Here is a 20,120-nt window from a genome sequence, read left to right as displayed (position 1 = left end):
GGGTGCAGTGGGGTGAAATTGGGACTTGGATAAGAAGTCCAAAGGAATAAACTGAGGCAAGATGGGCAAGAAGATTAGGACTGGGTTGAAGAAGTGGGGTGGGTAGGGGGAGTTGTGGAGGAAGAGACAAGACAGGGAAAAGCTGGAGGGGTGGGGTAGAAGTGGAATAGAAGAAGAAGGACTGTGACCTCCAGTGCACACTACCTTCCAGAATTTGGAATGGAACTAAAATTCTTGAATCTCACCATTCCTTTCGTGACTGATTCAAGTAAGAGAATAAAAGCCTAATATACTGTTATTAAGTAGCACGTTACTTCTTCAGTATGAGTGGTAGAAGTCAGAGCTGTGCAGCAGAAGGTCCCAGTTTCAAACCCTGCTGACAACCAAGCAAACCCTATTTTACCAAGCCCCTGAAAGCTGCTTGTTCCTGGACTGGGGCTGCTATTTAGAATCATAGAATCATAGAATATCAGGGTTGGAACGGACCTCAGGAGGTCATCTAGTCCAACCCCCTGCTCAAAAGCAGGACCCATCCCCAATTAAATCATCCCAGCCAAGGCTTTGTCAAGCCTGACCTTAAAAACTTCTAAGGAAGGAGATTCCACCACCTCCCTAGGCAACGCATTCCAATGTTTCACCACCCTCCTAGTGAAAAAGTTTTTCCTAATATCCAACCTAAACCTCCCCCACTGCAACTTGAGACCATTACTCCTTGTCCTGTCCTCTTCCACCACTGAGAATAGTCTAGAACCATCCTCTCTGGAACTACCTCTCAGGTAGTTGAAAGCAGCTATCAAATCCCCCCTCATTCTTCTCTTCTGCAGACTAAACAATCCCAGTTCCCTCAGCCTCTCCTCATAAGTCATGTGTTCCAGACCCCTAATCATTTTTGTTGCCCTTCGCTGGACTCTCTCCAATTTATCCATATCCTTCTTGTAGTGTGGGGCCCAAAACTGGACACAGTACTCCAGATGAGGCCTCACCAATGTCGAATAGAGGGGACTATTTCCACAGTCAGGCATCTTCCCAGCCAACCAAACATCACCACTGATTAAATTTATCCGTTTTATTTGGGTGGTTTTCTTGTAAGTTAAGTAGAAAATATCCATTTTTGAAAAGTAGAGCTAGAAGACTTGAGGAGAAAAACAGGGTGTGAACTTCAAAGACGGGATATTCATAGATTCTCAGGCCAGAAGGGATCACTGTGATCGTCTAGTCTGACCTCCTGGACAATACAGGACATAGAACTTCCCCACAATCATTCCTAGAGCATATATTCAGAACAACATCCAGTCTTGATCAAAAAATTGCCAGTGATGCAGAATCTACCGTGACCCTTGGTAAATTGTTCCAGTGGTTAATTACTCTCACCATTAAAAATCGATGCCTTATTTCCAGTTTGAATTTGTCTAGCTTCAACTTCCAGCCATTGGATCATGTTAGACCTTTTTCTGCAGGATTGAAGAGCGTGATATTAAATATTTGTTCCCCATGTAGGTGCTTATAGACTATAATCAAGTCACCCATTCAACCTTCTTTTTGTTAAACTGAACAGATTAAGCTCCTTGAGTCTATCACCATAAGGCATGTTTTCTAATCCTTTCATCATTCTTGTGGCTCTTCTCTGCACCCACTTCAGTTTATCAATATCTTTCTTGAATTGTGGACACCAGAACTGGACACAGGATTCCAGCAGCAGTTGCACCAATCCCAAATACAGAGATAAAATAACCTCTCTACTCCTACTCTCAAGTTTCCCCTGTTTATGTATCCCAGGATCCCATTAGCTCTTTTGGCCACAACATCACACTGGCAGCTCATATTCAGCTGGTTATCCACCATCAACCCCAGATCTTTTTCAGAGTCACTGCTTCCCAGCATAGTGTCCCCCATCCTGTAAGTATGGCTTACCTTCTTTATTCATAGAGGTATACATTTACATGTAGCTATATTAAAATGTGTATTGCTTGCTTGCGCCCAGTTTACTACCTGATCCAGATCACTCTGTATCACTGACCTGTCCTCATCACTATTTACCATTCCCACAATTTTTGTGTCTGCAAACTTCATCAGTGATAATTTTACATTTTTCTTTCAGGTCATTCATAATAATGTTAAATAGCGTAGGGCCAAGAACTGATCTCTGTGGGACCCCAGGGATCCTGCATATGTTGTGTATGAATTTTGAACTTGGTGGGTATTATAGTTTTCATGCAAAAGGGGTACAAAGTTTTGTGATGTACCATGCAAGATTTATGCGTGTGATTTTAAAAATTCACATACTTTTCTAAGAGTACTTTCCACTTTTAGTTGTTTAAAACAAGTAATTGTTTCATTTCAGAAACATCAAGGTCCTACCAAAGCAAATGCCCTATTCCACTTTTACCCTAGACCCACCATCAGTGCCTCAGTAATACCACTAGAACTTAATATTTGACTGTTCACTTTGGCCACTGGACGGCAGGATTTATATTAGGGTCACCCTTCCTGCATCAGTAAAGATTATGCCGTTATGGGTTGAATTTTAAATTCAGTTCTTAACATTGTGTTTTTTGAGATGCTCAATGAAGTGCCTGCCTTCACTGTGGCTAGTGAGCCATATGCAGATGAATACACATTGGTATCAGATCAACTCCATTTTTTTCAAGTCCATTTGGCACTGTGGAAACAAAGATGGGATGTTTCAGAGCAGCAGCCGTGTTAGTCTGTATCCACAAAAAGAAAAGAAGTACTTGTGACACCTTAGAAACTAACAAATTTATTTGAGCATAAGCTTTCGTGAGTTACATCACTTCATCGGATGCATGCAGTGGAAAATACAGTGGGGAGATTTATATACACAGAGATCATGAAACAATGAGTGTTACTATACACACTGTAACGAGAGTGATGAGGTAAGGTGAGCTATTACCAGCAGGAGAGAATAATAATTAATAATAATTAATAATAGTACATAGTAGAACATAAGAATGGCCATACTGGGTCAGACCAAAGGTCCATCAAGCCCAGTATCCTATCCTCTGACAGTGGCCAATGGCAGGTGCCCCAAAGGCAATGAACAGACAGATTATCATCAAGTGATCCATGCCCTGTCACCCAATCCCAGCTTCTGGAAAACAGAGGCTAGGGACACCATTCCTGCCCATCCTGGCTAATAGCCATTGAGGGACCTATCTTCCATGAATCTATCTAGCTCCCTTTTGAACCTCATTATAGTATTGGCCTTCACAACACCCTCTGGCGAGGAGTTCCACAGGTTGACAGTGCGTTGCATGAAAAAATACTTTCTTGTATTTGTTTTAAACCTGCTACCTATTAATTTCATTTGGTAGCCCTTTGTTCTTGTATTATGAGGAGGAGTAAATAACACATCCTTATTTACTTTCTGTATACCATTCATGATTTTATAGACCTCTATTATATCCCCCCTTAGTTGCCTCTTTTCCAAGCTGAAAAGTCCCAGTCTTATTAATCTCTTCTCATATGGATGCTGTTTTATACCCCTAATCATTTTTGTTGTCCTTTTCTGAACCTTTTCCAATTCCAATATATCTTTTTTGAGATGGAGCAACCACTTCTGCACGCAGTATTCAAGGTGTGGGCGTACCATGGATTTACACAGAGGCAATATGATATTTTCTGTCTTATTATCTATCCCTTTCTTGATGATTCCCAACATTCTGTTCACTTTCTTGACTGCCGCTGCATATTGAGTGGATGATTTCGGAGAACTATCCACAATAACTCCAAGATCTCTTTCTTGAGTGGTAACAGCTAAGTTAGACCCCATCATTGTATATGTATATTTAGGATTATGTTTTCCAATGTGCATTACTTTGCATTTATCAACATTAAATTTCATCTGCCATTTTGTTGCCCAGTCACCCAGATTTGTGAGATCCTTTTGTAGCTCTTCGCAGTCTGTCTGGGACTTAACTTAAGAAGCCAACACATAACACAGCCAATCTGTCGAACTACTGTTCTTGTCTCTAACCCTCTCCTTAAGTCAAAATAGTGGAAAAAGTACTGGCAACTGTCCTCTAAGACCACATGCTGACTGCTGATAGCCTGGATCACACACAGTCTGGTTTCAGACCAGAGTGTAGAACAGAGACAGATCTTGTGGCACTAAAATAACCTCCTTATAGTTATTAACTTAGATTTTGAGGCCAGAGGGGACCATTTACTCTAAACCCCTGCATGATACAGGCCAGAATTTCACCCAGCAATTCCTGCATCAAGCCCAGTACTTGTGGTTGTACTACAGAAGAGTTAGAAAAACAGATGACCACAATTAAAAGTCTCCAGGTGATGGACAATCCACCTCGTCCTTGGTAATATGTTCCAGTGAGTAGGTATCCACAGTTAAAAAATTGCACCTTATTTCCAATTTGAGTTTTCCTACCTTCAACTTCCACCTATTGGATCTTCTTATGCTTTTGTCTGTGTGAGTCAAGACCTGTCTGGTATCAGAAATCTCCTCCTCACATATGTATTCATTGATTATGAGCAATTCACCTCTTAACGTTTTCTTCCATCAGTTCAGTAAACTGAGCTCCTTCAGTCTCTCAGTATCAGGCAGATTTTCCAAACCTAGAATCTTTCTTGTAGCTCTTCTTTCAACCTTCTCAAATTCTCCAACATCTTTTCTAAAGTGTGGACACCAAAACTATATGCAATATTCCAGCAATAGTCTCATATATGCTATGTGCAGAGGTAATACCACCTCCCTACACCTACTCAATATTCTTTGAAAGACTAAGCTAGAAGGGGTAGAAGTTTCTCAGTTTTCTTAGGGAAGCCAAACTCCAGCTGAGTGTCATCACTGGAATGAACCCCACCTACTCCTTTCTGCACCCTTTACAGGAGTGGCTCTTCTTCAGAGTTCTCCTACTGCTTTGGCTCTCAGTACAGGAAGATTTTCTAGACAGATTCCCTGCACAATTCTTTTTACATGGTGACGACCCTGAGGAAATCAAAATGTAACATAGAATAGGACTTGAAAGCACCTTCTTGAAAGAGCAGCTGTGAATGGTGTTCAGACTTCCATAGAGGTCCCGGTGGTAGCGGCTGAATTACCACAATCCCTTATTGTAAATGACCCTGCTACATCCTTTAAAAACACCTACTTCGGGGCCTGTTCTGATTTGCTGCAGCCTCCCCACCTCTCCCACCCTTTGCTCCCTCAAGGAAGACTTGCCTCAGCTGGGACCCTGCACCATCACTTTCCAAGCAGAAGCTGGAGTAACTCAGGCCAAATCTACCCCACAGTACTGACAGCAAGTATAAAAGGTACCATATCATCAGTTCTGAAATGTATTTGTAGCATGGACCTCTATTACTGACCTGCAGTATTATCTCCTTCTTCTTACTGGTCATTATTCTGCAAGAAGAATAGAAGTCACTGGAACATCAGTACAGAGCAATTGCTGTTTGCAGTTCAGAGCCACCTCATAGCATAATCAAATGATCTAGTACAAAGAAAGGAGTCTTCTTTCTACAACTGAAATTCACGTGCTGGCCAGCCTGCTGTTGTAGAGAAAGGCTTTTCCATGCCATGCTCAGCCAGTGGGGTTTTATATTGTTCAGCAGTGCCCCTTCCCCGTCACTAGGTACTAGTGTTGGCGGGCTCCTCTGGAAGGATTCGTATGGCCAGAAGGGACCACTGTGATCACACGTGTTTACTAATCCTTTAATTATTCTAATAGCTCAACTCGGAACCCTCTCCAATTTATCAACATCCTTCTTGAACTGTGGACACCAGAACTGTGCCAAATACAGAGGGAAAATAACCTTGCACAATTCCTATTTTAGATTCCCCTGTTTATGCATCCAAGGATTGCATTAGCTGTTTTGGCCACAGCGTCACACTGGGGGCTCATGTTCACCTGATTAGCCACCATGACCCCCAAATCTTTTTCAGAGTCACTGCTTCTCAGGAGAACCACCATCCTGTCATTTTGGCCTACATTCTTTGTTCCTAGACATGTACATTTACATTTAGCCATGTTAAAATGCATATTGTTTGGCTTTACCCAGGTTAAGAAGCAATCCATAGATTCATAGATTCCAAGGCCAGAAGGGATCATTGTGATCATCTAGTCTGGCCTCCTGTAGAATAAAGGTCAGAAAGCTTCCCCAAAATAATCCCTAAAGCAGATCCACCAAATCGTTCCACTGGTTAATTACTCCCACTGTTGAAAATTTATGCCTTATTTCCAGTCTGAATTTGTCTATCCTAAACTTCCAGCCACTGGATCGTGTTATAGATTGCTCTGTGTCAGTGATCTGTCCTCTTAATTATTTACCACCCCTCCAATCTTTGTGTTGTCTGAAAACCTTATCAATGATGATTTTATGTTTTTTTTCAGGACATCAATAAAAATGTTAAATAGCATAGGGCCAAGAACCAATCCCAGTGGACTCCGTTAGAAACACACTCATTCCATGATTCCCTGTTCATAATCGCATTTTAGGACCTATCAGTTAGCAAGTTTTTAATCCATTAGATGTGTGCCATGTTAATTTTATATCACTCTCATTTTTCAATCAAAAAGTTGTGTGGTACCAAGTGAATTGCTGTACAGAAGTCTAAGTAGATTACATCACCTTCACTAACCAAACCTGTAATCTCATAAAAAAAGACATCTCAGGCCATCTCAGACAGAATGGTGGAGTCTGTGCCACATGGAGGCACACACAAAGCACTGACACGCTGCTACTCTCCAGGAGTTTCAATATTTCAAGACATGTGCTATGTCATATTCAAGAACGCACTAAAGGAGCAAATCCAGTCCTCTGGCAAAAAACCCACACGGTGCCTCCCATATACACCATGGCCCTATGCAGGTGCAAGGCCAAACAGCCTGCTGACTGCAGAAATGTTTTAGTGCAGTGCTGGTCAGAGGAGTGTTCTGTGCAAAGGACACCTCCTTGCTCCTTGGCCCCTCCCTGTGGGGTATGACTGCCAGAGTGATAGGAGATGCTTGCATCACTTGGAACCCCAGCTTCAGCTCAGATGAACACAGCAGGGGTGTTGAATGCCAGCACAAGAGCTTGAAGTCAGTTCAGAAATAAGGCAAAGCCCAAGTGAATGGCACATTGGAATGTGCTTCATGGGCCAGCTTATCAAAGGCCTAGGCACCAATTAAACTAGCTTGGACTACGATCAGGCAAGGGAGTATCCATGGGGACAGCCCAGCACTGCACTGGCTGGCGGAGTATGAGCAAGGGGGCCAGGTGTAGCCACACATGCGTAGAGTGGGACTCGCCTCCCCATCTGTGCACAGCTGCACCATGTTAGCAGGCAGGCACACTGCCTGCCCTACTCTGGGCCATCCATCTTAGTTGCTGTCGGCCTCCAATCTGTACAGAGGGGGTGGCTCTCCATCAGAGGTGCTGGAACAGGGGTAAGCCAGGGGACCATGGCCCCATCACTTTTAAAAGTGGGAGGTTGAGTGACAAGGGGAGGGGGCGTAGAGGAGCGAGCAGGCAGAGAGGAGCGAGAAGAGGGCATGGTCTTGGGGGGGAAGAGTTGGTGCAGGAACGGGGCCTTGCAGGAGGAGGTGGCATGAGGGCAAGGGCTCAGGGAGAAGGGGTGGCGCAAGAGCAGGGCTTTGGAGGGAAAGGGCAGCACAGGGAGCAGGGCCACAGTTTGGGCACCAGTGGCCCCCCCACACACACACTTTTAGGGAGCTTCCACCGCTCCTGCTCTCCATCCTCCAGGTTCTGCTGCATCCCAGCCAACCAGCCAGCGGAGGGGGAGGGTGCCCAGACACCAGTAAGTCACCTTCTCTAGGGAGCTCACCAGGACATGCCATCAGAAAGCAACAGTGCTGTGACTCTCGCCTCTGAGCCTATACATCATCTAAAGGATGTAGCTCTTCATGCATGGTTCCCCACCCTGGGCTGTCTGGATTTGTTCTCTCCAGAGACCCCTTGTGCCTGCTCCCTCCTACCCTGTCTGCCTCACCAGGTGCTGGAAATGGTGTAGACCAAAATACTTCTCCAGCAAAGGGAGGGGTGTGGGATGGAAAGACACACACACACACGACTCCCACTAGCCATGCTTCAATGCCTTTGTGATGCTAGCAGACCAAGTGTCAGCTCATGCCAAGGACCCTAGGTCTCACTGTACATTGAGAGATGCATAGCTGGAAACCATTTTGGCTCACCTGTGGGTTAACATTGTTAAAACAGGTATTAGATTTATAAGAATGTCTTTAGTTTTAATTAAATGCTTGTAGGATGCTGTATGTATTAATCTTTCTTATAATGTCTGTACTCCATGTTATAAGGTAATATTTGTTCTGTAACTATAAAAACTGTTTCTCTGAAACTGTAAACCCCCACAGTCAGGAGAGACACATTACCAAGTGTGAAATACTAGTTTACTACAAAAGGTGTCATCTCCTCTCCAACAAAAGAAGGCCCATAGGTGCCAGACAAGCCATTGTAGAACATCAGGGACAAAAGACTTTGTTGATTGCTTTCTCCCCCTCCCCCTCCTCCCCGCCCCTGAAGATGAGACGTGCACAAACACTCATCCCATCAGTTTCAGCTCTGGGGGATGGGAATAAAAATCCCTGTCAAGAAGAAATTGTTATCCCTATGCTGCTTGGATTTCAGGGAGAGGGCAAGACTTCTAAGCATAAGCAAGGGATCCCCAGCTGTTTAGCCTGGGTTAGCCCTAAAGGACATAGAAAGATTGCACATTAGCAGCTTCCACTACTTTTTGGAAGCTAAGATGGTAACTCATTGGTGTGTGTATGTTTACCTGCTTTAACCTTGTAAATAATGATCATTTATTTTTCTTAGATCTTTAGCTAGTTTATTATAGGATTGGCTACAAGCATTGTCTTAGGTGCTGAGGTACAATTGACCTGGGGTAAGTGATTGGTGCTTTGGGACTGGGAGTAAGCTGAATATTCTGGTGATTTTGGGGGTAAGGGGCCATCTATCACAAAGACAAGTTTGCGTGGGTGGCCAGATAGACCAGAGTGCCCAATGGGACTATCTGTGACTCTATTGTTAAGGCTGTTATAGTGCTTGAGGAGTTCACACTTGATACTTAATTGGTGAAATCTAAGTATAGCACTCACAACTAGTTTGGGGTTTGTGCCCTGTAGCAGTCTGCCCTGAGATTGGCACTCAAGTTCATGAGCCACTCCAGACAGCCTTTAGAGTAGCAGCCGTGTTAGTCTGTATCCGCAAAAAGAAAAGGAGGACTTGTGGCACCTTAGAGACTAACAAATTTATGCAGTGAGCTGTAGCTCACGAAAGCTTATGCTCAAATAAATGTGTTAGTCTCTAAGGTGCCACAAGTCCTCCTTTTCTTTCTCCAGACAGCCTGACAGCCTTCACTCACAAAGGACCCACAAGAATCCCCTCAAATAAACTAACTGGCCTGCTGGGCATTCTCCTTTCCCAGCCCAGGATCATCAGCCCAAATCTTCAAAAATCAAGAGTTAGACCCCAGAAATCATGAGACTAGCACAAAAACCCATGAGACTGAATATCACCCAATTGCCTTGCTTGTCGCCTGTCTACTGATTTATTTTTTTTACCATGTGGGGGAAGTCGCTTGCCCTCAATTTGTGTGCCCTCATCTCAGGGTTAAAATCCAACTGTAACTACTTACATACATACATACACCTGCTTTCCCCTGCACTCCCATCTGCCTCCTGACCCCACCTTTCCCTGCCCCCCCCCAAACTGCCTCCTGGCCTCATCATTCCCTGCACCCCCCATCTGTCTCCTGTCCCCCGTGCCTTTCCCTGCAGTTCCCCAATCTACTGCCTGCACCCCACCTTCCTCTGACTCCTTGTACTTTCCTATCCCATACCCTAATACAGTCCCCATCCCCTGGAATTCCTCAGTCCCAATTCATGTGCCTTCACATGGTGATAAAGGACACACATCTACACTGCAAAAAAATCCTCGCAGCAGCATCTTAGAACCTGGGTCAACTGACTGAGGTTTGCATAATGGGCTAAAAATAGCAGTGTAGACATTCAGGCTTAGGCTGGAGGTCAGGCTCTGAGAACTCCCCCCTTGCCAGGTTTTAGAGCCTGGGCTCCATGTCTATGCTGCAATTTTTAGCCCCATAACACAAGCCTGCAAAGGGCAACTAGGCTGACAGAAGCCAGGTTTGAGACCTTGTGCTTGTGGGCTGGGGCTACTGGTTCAGGGCTCTGAATCAAAGCTACACAGCACAAAGGCATCCTTCATTACTGGACAGTACCCGTTACTGGTCTGGGGATCCCCAAACATCACACCTCCGTTCCCAGGAGTTCTTGCTGAGAGGCCTACAGTTCCCATAGTCCCTTTGGACTACAAATCCCAGCCTTGGTCCTGGGCAGCACCAGAAACAGGCGGACGCTGGGCCTGAATCCTGCCTTAAAGCCAGAGCTCCCTATCACACACTTGTGAACTGAGTGAGTTCAATGGATAAGCCAACAAACATGAAATCCCATCATTCCATATGCAGACTATAGCCACACTCACAACAGAGCCAGTGACACGGAACCTTCTGGGTAGGGTTATCAACAGGCCATTATAAGGGACATTCCTTAGTTTAAAAAGAAATTACTCTCCCATACTATATCAGTACAGAATGCCTTTTATCCTGAACTTCAACCATGTGGTTGCAAGTTGCAACCCCATGGTTCAAAATGTGCAATGCCACTCAAATTTGCCAGACGGGCAGCTAGGCCAAATTTTTTCAGGGGGTAGCCAGGCCAAATTTGAGTGGCATTGCAACCCCATGTGTTAGGTTACATCACCACTCAAGTTTGCACTCCCTGCCCATCTATAGAAATCTGAGTGAGACGAGCAGCTCTTCCTCCGTGATGGTAGGTATCAGGATGTGGGGGAGAGGTGGGGGGCATGTGGGGAAATGGGGGCCTCTCTGCAGGGGCTGGGAGTCTGTGTCCTGTTTGGCTGGGTTGGGGGCTGCTCTGATGAACGCTGGACCAGGTCCTGTGTGATGCCTCAATGGTTGCCTGGCTTAGGCCTGGTCTACACTGTGGGGGGGATTGATCTAAATCATGCAACTTCAGCTACGTGAATAACGTAGCTGGAAGTTGATGTACTTAGATCTACTCACCACGGTGTCTTCACCACGGTGAGTCGACTGCAGACACTCCCCCGTCAACTCCGCCTGCGCCTCTCGCTCCAGTGGAGTACCGGAGTCGATGGGAGAGCACTCGGCGGTCGATTTATCGCGTCTAGACTAGACGCGATAAATCAACCCCCACTTGATCAATCACTGCCCACCAATCTGGCAGGTAGTATAGACAAGCCCTGAGGCTGCAGGTTCCATTGGGAGTGGCTCAGCACTGGGCTCAGGTTGCACTGCTTGAGACTCTGAGCCAACAGTGTCACTCTTAGAGATGGGTAAGGGGCCAGACCAGGCCGAGGGGTCTGCTGGAGGGCATGCAGGGTCAGACATCCATGGGAAGCGGGATTCCCCTGAGTACTGAGGCCCTGCCCTCACGCCACCCCTCTTCCCTGAGCCCCCACCCTCGCTCCGCTCTTCCCCCAAGACCCCACTTCTGCGCTGCCTCTTTCCCCCGAAGTCCATATCCTCTGCTCGCTCCTCTCTGCCTGCTCTTGCCTCTCTGCAGACAGTATTTCAGTCCTGGTGAACACAGAAAAGGCTAAAGTGGCAGAGTCATTTTAAAATGGGGTGAGAAAACCTGCTCCTCACAGTAAACTTCTTGTTCTCCAACCCCTGTGAGGCTGGAAGATCCTGCTCCATCCCAAGGAGAAGGCAGCTGGTCCTGAAAGCGAATGACCCGTGACTCTCCTCCTGCTGCTCACCTCCAGGGGAGCCTGGCTGCTTCTTGAGGAGGGCAAAAGGGGCCAGGGACTGAACCTATGAGTAGGAGATGTACAGAAGCCCGTTGCAAACTGTGTCCACATATCTATTCAGGGGACACCATCATAGGGTCTAATCACATCAGCCACACTATCAGAGGCTCGTTCACCTGCACATCTACCAATGTGATATATGCCATCATGTGCCAGCAATGCCCCTCTGCCATGTACATTGGCCAAACTGGACAGTCTCTACGTAAAAGAATAAATGGACACAAATCAGACGTCAAGGATTATAACATTCAAAAACCAGTCGGAGAACACTTCAATCTCTTTGGTCACTCGATTACAGACCTAAAAGTGGCAATTCTTCAACAAAAAAACTTCAAAAACAGACTCCAACGAGAGACTGCTGAATTGGAATTAATTTGCAAACTGGATACAATTAACTTAGGCTTGAATAGAGACTGGGAGTGGATGGGTCATTACACAAAGTAAAACTATTTGCCCATGTTTAATCCTCCCCCACCACCCGCTGTTCCTCAGACGGTCAACTGCTGGAAATGGCCCACCTTGATTATCACTACAAAAGGTTTTTCCCACCCCAACCCCACCCTGCTCTCCTGCTGGTAATAGCTCACCTTACCTTATCACTCTTGTTACAGTGTGTATGGTAAAACCCATTGTTTCATGTTCTCTGTGTATATAAATCTCCCCACTGTATTTTCCACTGCATGCCTCCGATGAAGTGAGCTGTAGCTCACGAAAGCTTATGCTCAAATAAATTTGTTAGTCTCTAAGGTGCCACAAGTGCTCCTTCCCCTCACTACAGCGAAATACAGCACCCAGGCACACTGTGGGTGGCTCTCACACATGCCCAGTGCAGTTCCTTCCATGACTGACCAGGCCAGGGAGCCCCAGTGCAGTGACATGGCTGGGAGCTAGAGAGCCAGATGGAACCACAGGCTCTGTCTGTGTCCAGCAGCCCCAATACAGAATCCTCTTTATATTCACTACAGACGAGCCCTGCTTCTTCACCACACACATCAGTGTCTCTGCCCATCCTTTTCCTTTCCTAAATCCCACTTATGCCCAGTGCCTCCTATTCCATAGGAGGCCAAGCTTCCTTCCAAACTCCAGCCTGATTTCTGCATCCCTCACTCAGCCAAAACTCTCATTGGCCACAGTGAGGCTTGTCCCAGGAAGTACTTTGCTTGCCTCCAAAATGCAGCCAACTCTGTGGGACATAACAATTGTTCAGTAGCAATGCCACACAACTTAGGACAGGATGTGAACAGGAATATTGTTATCCAATAGGAACTGCAGGGAGGGAGGTGGATTGAGGGGGGACCAAATGTAATTCTATACACTGGAATTTCACCAGGAGAGTGGGTGAATACCCCAACTCATCTCCAAGCTCAGTTTCTGCAACTCTGTATCTCGGGATGGAGCCACCCGCCTGGAGAAAGCTCCATTGGGTCCAGATGCAGCAGCCTGTCTGCCTAGTTATACACAGTGGGAACTTGAGACGGTCTGGACCTAAACAGAAAAAAATGAAAAGACTATAGATACAAATGTCAATGGGAAGAAATATACAACTGGGTAAAACCTGTCAATGGTGATTCTGGTAAAGTCTTTTGTACTTTGTGCCAGCATGGATTCACTGTTGGTCATGATGGCACAACTGACATTAGACAGCATGCAGCAATCAACTGGATATAAGAAAAGCAAACAGGCCAAGAGTGGGACAAATATCAGCAAATTCTTTGTCTCTTCAAACTCCGTGACTGCCAAGGGGGTGGCTACAGAACTTATGAACATCTTCGCCCGAGTCGGGGTGCCGCGGGAAATCTTGACAGATCAAGAGACAAACTTTATGTCCTAGACGATCAAGCAGCTCTGCCAGTTATTCAAAATCAAGACCTTAAGAACATCTGTATACTAAACCCAAACGGACGGTCTGGTAGAGCGCTTTAACTAAACCCTGAAAACAATGCTCCAAAGGTTCATCCTGATGGATGTCTGGCATTGGGACCAGCTGCTCCTGCCTCTCTTGTTCGCAGTCTGGGAAGTACCCCAGTCTTCCACTGGCTTCTCACCGTCTGAACTTTTATATGTGAGGGAAACCCGGGGGATTTTAGACCTTGTGCGAGAAATGTGGGAAGAGCAACCGTCCCGAGCTAACAACATGGTACAGTATGTTTTATACCTGAGGGAGAGGCTTGAGGTCCTGGGCTCGTTTGCCAGGGAGAACCTCCTACATACCCAGGATACCCAAGAGGTGGCCTACAATAAACAGGCGTGTCTCCAGGAGTTTCAGCCTGGTGACTGGGTGCTGCTATTGTTGCCCAGTTGGGAAGCAAAGCTCCTGGCCCGCAAGGACTGAGGTGATCCGATGTGTAGGGCAGGTGAACTATGAAATCAAGCAACCAGATAAATGTAAGGTACAACAAATCTACCACGTGAACCTGTTAAAACTGTGGAAAGCCCAGGAAGGCTTACTAATAGTGCCTTACTCACCAGAGCCTGAACTGGGCCCACAGGCCATGAAGGCCTCAACTTCAGGGGTGGTCAAGATTGAGGACAATCTTACCCCAGAGCAGAGAGGTCAGGTGCAAAAACTGATCACCACCTTCTCTTCCGTTTTCTCAACCTGACCAGGGCAGACTCACCTGATAACTCATCATATTCAGACGGACCCAGGCATTAAAGTCAGAGAAAACCCCTGGCACCTCCCCAGAAACTTAGAGACACCATGAAAGAAGAACTCCGCTCGATGTTAGCATTGGGGGGTGACCGAGGAGTCGTCTAGTGACTGGAAGAATCCTGTGGTACTGGTCCCTAAGCCCGAAGGAAGCCCCCGCTTTTGCATCGACTTCCGTAAGCTCAATGCAGTATCCAAGTTCGATGCCACGGGTTGATGAACTGCTTGACTGGCTGGGAAAGGCAGAATACATCACCACTTTAGACTTAATGAAGGGCTATTGGCAGATCCCTCTTACACCCGACTCCAGGGGAAAAAACGCTTTCTCCACCCCTTGTGGACTTTTTCAGTTCCAGACCATGCCCTTCGGTTTGCGTGGGGCTCCGGCCACATTTCAGCAGCTAATGGACCGAATTCTCGGCCCCCATAGCAGGTATGCAGCTGCATACCTCAACAACATGGTAATTGATAGTTGCGACTGGCAACACCATTTGAAACATATGACTTCAGTCCTGCAGTCCCTCCAGGAGGCCGGCCTGGCAGCAAACCCCGTCAAATGTCACTTTGGGAAGAATGAGACCACCTACCCCAGGTACACATTGGAAAAGGGCTTGATCTGACTCTTGGTTAGCAAAGTTCAGGTCCTCCAGCTGTGCCCCACGCTGTCCTCAGAGAAGTATGTACGTCGAGTCCTGGGACTAGCCGGGTATTACCACCACTTTATCCCAGGGTTCTCCTCCATTGTGGCCCCCCTGTCCAATCTCCTCAAGAAAGAGAGTCTTAAAAGGACCAGAGCCTGTGAGGAGATGTTTCAAACTCTGAAGGCCCGGCTCTCTCAGGAACCCATCTTGTACAGCCCTGACTTCGCCAAGGAGTTTTTGTTACAAACAGACACCTCAGACATGGGCCTAGGAGCTGTTTTATCGCAGGTAGTTGGGGGTGATGAACACCCCATCTTATATATTAACTGGAAGCTATTCCCGCGAGAGAAGACCTATTCTGTAATTGAGAAAGAAGCCCTGGTGGTAAACTGGGCCATGGATTCACTCTGTTATTATCTTCTGGACACGCACTTCACCCTCATTACTGACCATGCCCCCCCTTCGCTGGCTCCATGCCATGACGGACACAAATCCTCGAGTCATGAGGTGGTACCTTTCCCACTAGCTCTTCTCCTTCTGCATCCAGCACCAGGCCGGGAAAGCCCATCTGAATGCAAACTTCTTTTCACGGGATGGTGGAGAGCAGTTGGAGGGGGGGAAGAACCCAAAGGGGGTCATGAGGTGGGAGATGCGTGAAGGAGCAGAGATACTGCAGCCAGGCACAGCAGGGGTTAAGGAACACCTGTGGGTTCAGGTAGCCCTGCCCCGTTATACCTGCAGCCAATGCCAGGCCTGGAGGGGGGAGAAAAGAAGGGAGCCTGGCTCAGCCAGGGGCTGACTGGTGAAGAGGCAGGAGCTCTCTGTATGCCTGCCTGAAGGCACAGACCAGCAACCTGCCTACCAAGGCAGCCACTAGAGGCAAGTAAATCACCCCCTGCCAAGGGGAACCTACAGATAAGCCCCAACTGTGGGGCAACTGGAGTAGCAGGGCCACACCCCAAACTAAAAGGACTTGCATAAGGAGCAAGTAAGACCAGGAAAACAAGCCCTGCACACCCCCTCACGGCTGGGAGAAAGATCCATCTCCCCTGTTTAGGGGTTGAGCGACACAGGACGCTGGGCCAAGACCTGAGGGAGAAGGAGGGGGTCAAGTCCCCTTACAGCCCCCCTAACCAAAGATCTAGCTACTAGGCTCCCTGGCTACTGAGAGCCCTATCATAGACAGTAATATAATTAATGCAAATCAACATGAGTTTATAGAAAATAGATCCTGTCAAACTAACTAGCTATCTTTTTTTTGATGAGATTACAAGTCTGGTTGATAAAAATAATAGTGTTGATGTAATATACTTAGATATCTGTAAGGTGTTTGACTGGATACTTCACGACATTTTGATTAAAAATCTAGAACTATATAAAATTAACATGACCTATTAAATAGATTAAAAACTGACTAACTGATAGTTCTCAAAATGTAATTGTAAAGGGATAATCAGCATCAAATGGGAATGTTTCTAGTGGAGTCCCACAGACCAGTTCTTGGCCCTATGGTATTTAATATTTTTATCAACGACTTGAAAGAAAACAAAGTCATCACTGATAAAGTTTGCAGATGATACAAACACTGGGGAAGTGGTAAATTACAAAGAGGACAGGTCACTGATACAGAATGATTTGGATCACTTGGTAATGGTATACATTTTAATATAGCTAAATGTAAATGCAAATGTGTACATCGAGGAACAAAGAATGCAGGCCATACTTACAGGATGGGGGATTCTATCCTGGGAAGCTGTGACTCTGGAAAAGATTTGAGGGTCATAGAGGATAATCAGCTGAACATGAGCTTCCAGTACAACACTAAGGCCCAAAAGGCTAATGAAATTCTGGGATACATAAACAGGGGAATCTGGAGTAGGAGTAGGGAAGTTACTTTACCTTTATATTTGGCACTTGTGTGACCACTTCTGGAATACTGTGTCCAATTCTAGTGCCCACAATTCATGGAAGATGTTGATAAATTGAAGAGGGTTCAGAGAATGATTAAAGGATTAGAAAACATCCTTAGAGCACTGCAGCAAGGCAGCTATACCAGTGCAGATGTGCCGTTGAAGCACTTCATGAAGATACTACCTATGTCGATGGGAGTCCTCCCATTGATATAGCATTGTCTACACTGGGGGTTAGGTTGGTATAGCTAAGTTGCTCAGGAATGTGGATTTTCCACACCCCTGAGCAATGCAGTTATACCAACATAAATTGTAGTGTAGAACAAGCCTGACAGACTGAGGAAGCTCAGTTTATTTAACTTAACAAAGAGATGGTTAATGGATGACTTGATCACAGTTTATAAGTATCTACATCAGAACAAATATTTGATAATGGGCTCTTCAGTCTAGCAGAGAGACTGAAAATAGGTGTAAATTTTTAAGAATGGGAGCAATTAACCATTGGAACAACTTACCAAGGATGGTGGATTCTCCATCACTGGCAATGTTTAAATCAAGATTGGGTGTTTTTCTAAAAGATCTGCTCTAGGAATTAGTGTAGGAAAGCTCTTTGGTCTGTGCTGTACTTGAGGTCAATCTAGATGATCACAATGGTCCCTTCTGACCTTAGGCCATGTCTACACTAGCACTTACGTCTGCAAAACTTTTGTTGCTCAGGTGTGTGAAAAAACACCCCCTTGGTGACATAAATTTTGCTGGCATAAGCACTTGTCTACACAGCACTATGTTGGCAAGAGACGCTCTCCCAGTGACACAGCTACTACCGTTCGTTGAGCTGGTTTTATTATGTCAACGGGAGAGCTCTTTCCCATCGGCTTAACGCAGCTACCTGAGCGATCTTACAGCAGCCCAGCCGTATTGGTACAGTTGTGCTGCTGTAAGCTTGTAAGTGTAGACATGGCTTTAGAATGAATGAATCTCTGGTGAGCAGCACTACCACGTATGACCAGCTGAGATACGTGCACAGCTGTGGGAAACGAGGGGCCTTGTGCACACTATGTGCTTGGCAATAAGGCTGTGTGTCAGAAGGAGAGTTTGAGAAACTGGGTGTGTTTGTACCTAGTAGCCATAACATAATCTGTGAAAGTCAAATTGTTTTCCTCCCTGAGAAATGAACTGCCAACCACATCTTTACCAAACAGGTTCTCATTTACAAATATGTGAACAACAAAAAGCAGAGCAATATTTGCCTGATTCATAGATTTCAAAACAGTGTGACAATCTGGCACCCAGGACTGAAATTTAAATTGCTGCAACATGAAATTGGAGGGAAAACATTTGGCCTCATTACCAATCCATCAAATACAGAATAAAAATAAACAGGAAAAGACACCTTTAAGCAAGAATGGGGAATAAGAAAGGAATGTAACAGCATGGCCTTCTTCAATCTGGCTCACCAGCCCCACTGGAACCGTCCCCAGAATCTGAGTCTCCTACAAAATAACTCAGAGATAAAGTGCCTCTGTGTGCTGATGACTGACCACACTGTCACCTACGCTGGTCTGTGGAGAAACTGACACTTTCTAGAAACCTGCTGCTTAATGTGGACCTGCAGCGCAGCTTGGTACAAACATCAGGACATTTCAGGAAAAGCCCAGAAGCAACCAGAACAAAGTAAAATTTTATTACATATCTGGCATCAGAATCCAACCCAGTCTACTACACAGGAGTGAAATCTAGGGCCTGACTTCAACAACACCCTATGGCAGCGGTTCTCAAACTGTGGGTCCTGACCCCTTTGAATGGGGTCACCAGGGCTGGCTTAGACTTGCTGGGGCCCAGGGCTGAAGCCCAAGCCCCACCATCCTACCCAGGGCCAAAGCCAAACCCCGAGGGCTTCAGCCATGGGTGGCAGGACTCAAGTTTCAGGCCCCCTGCCTAGGGCTGAAGCCCTTGAGTTTCAGGTTTGGCCCTCCTGCCCGGAGTGGTGGGACTTGGACTTTGGCCCCCTACCCAGGGAAGTGGGGCTTGGGCAGGCTCAGACTTTGGTCCCCTCTCTTGGGGTTGTGAAGTAATTTTTGTTGTCAGAAGGGAGTCACAGTACAATGAAGTTTGAGGACCCCTGCCCTATGGTTACTGGAATAAAACCCCAGCTCTGCAAGTCCTCTGTGGCTACTGAGCACCACTGGGCTGGTTCCCCCTGCTCATCAACATAAAGACTAAGCACATTCAACTTCTGGTGCCACCTCAGTCACACTAGCAAATGCTCCATTCTGCACAAAGTAAAAGAGAGTCAAAAACTAAATCCAAATGAAAATATCCATCCCTACACATCATTGCTCCCTGTTCAACAGTTCCCGCCTCCAACCAGCAGAGGAGCTCAAGATGTCAGCCCAGCCCCTGCAGCACCAATCCATGAGGCACTGGAAAGAACAGATCAAATCAGCAACAAAGACGACTGGGACAGCTCCCTGTACAGAACTCTCACCAGCAGAGACCTCGCTGGAGTGACCTTGTGCAAAATGACAGCCAACTCTCGCACTTAGGTACAGAATCAGTGACCACATGCTGGAGGTGAGCCTGGGAAGTCCAAAGCAGAGACCAGCAACTTTGCAGCCAAGGGGACAGAGCAGAGATTGAGACAGAGAAACATGTTCTACTCCAATGTCCCAAACACCACCAAGTGCATGAAAAATATTTCCTCAGACCATCAGGAATCACCTAGGCTGCCACATCAGCGAGTGAAGAGGAAAATCTGTGCCTGGCCCTGGGAGAAAGGAGAGAGATGGCACCAAGTGATGGAGCACCCTGCTCCCAGATCAAGACCGGATAGCACTGACAAAAGGACGCAGCTCAGACCCCACAGGCAGTGTGTGACCTCATCCCGAGGGATTGCCCTACCTGTGATGGAGCCCCGAATGACTTTTTTTACATTGGGGCAGCACTTGTCCCACTCACCCAGCCCCTAAGGTCTCATTGAACTGACTTGAGCTGGTGTTGGCTCAGAATGCAATCAGCAGGGGTGTGCAGTGGCCGAAGGTGTGA

The 20,120-nt window shown here is 46.4% G+C and overlaps 1 protein-coding gene across 1 annotated transcript in view; it reads right to left on the bottom strand.

The window, feature by feature from the left end:
• The window catches only part of NME9 (NME/NM23 family member 9), a 37,874-nt gene that overhangs the window by 16,524 nt on the left and 1,230 nt on the right, over nucleotides 1-20,120 (bottom strand). The window contains exon 2 of the mRNA XM_073360259.1: nucleotides 5,347-5,383. Coding sequence (XP_073216360.1) covers nucleotides 5,347-5,379 — 33 coding nt within the window. The 5' untranslated portion in view covers nucleotides 5,380-5,383. The remainder of the gene's footprint in view (nucleotides 1-5,346; nucleotides 5,384-20,120) is intronic.

The sequence above is a fragment of the Lepidochelys kempii genome, chromosome 9, assembly GCF_965140265.1.
Source record: "Lepidochelys kempii isolate rLepKem1 chromosome 9, rLepKem1.hap2, whole genome shotgun sequence".
In the NCBI taxonomy this organism is placed as follows: domain Eukaryota; kingdom Metazoa; phylum Chordata; order Testudines; family Cheloniidae; genus Lepidochelys; species Lepidochelys kempii.
Note: the sequence above shows the minus strand (reverse complement) of the source record. Positions and strands in the feature narration are given on the sequence as shown.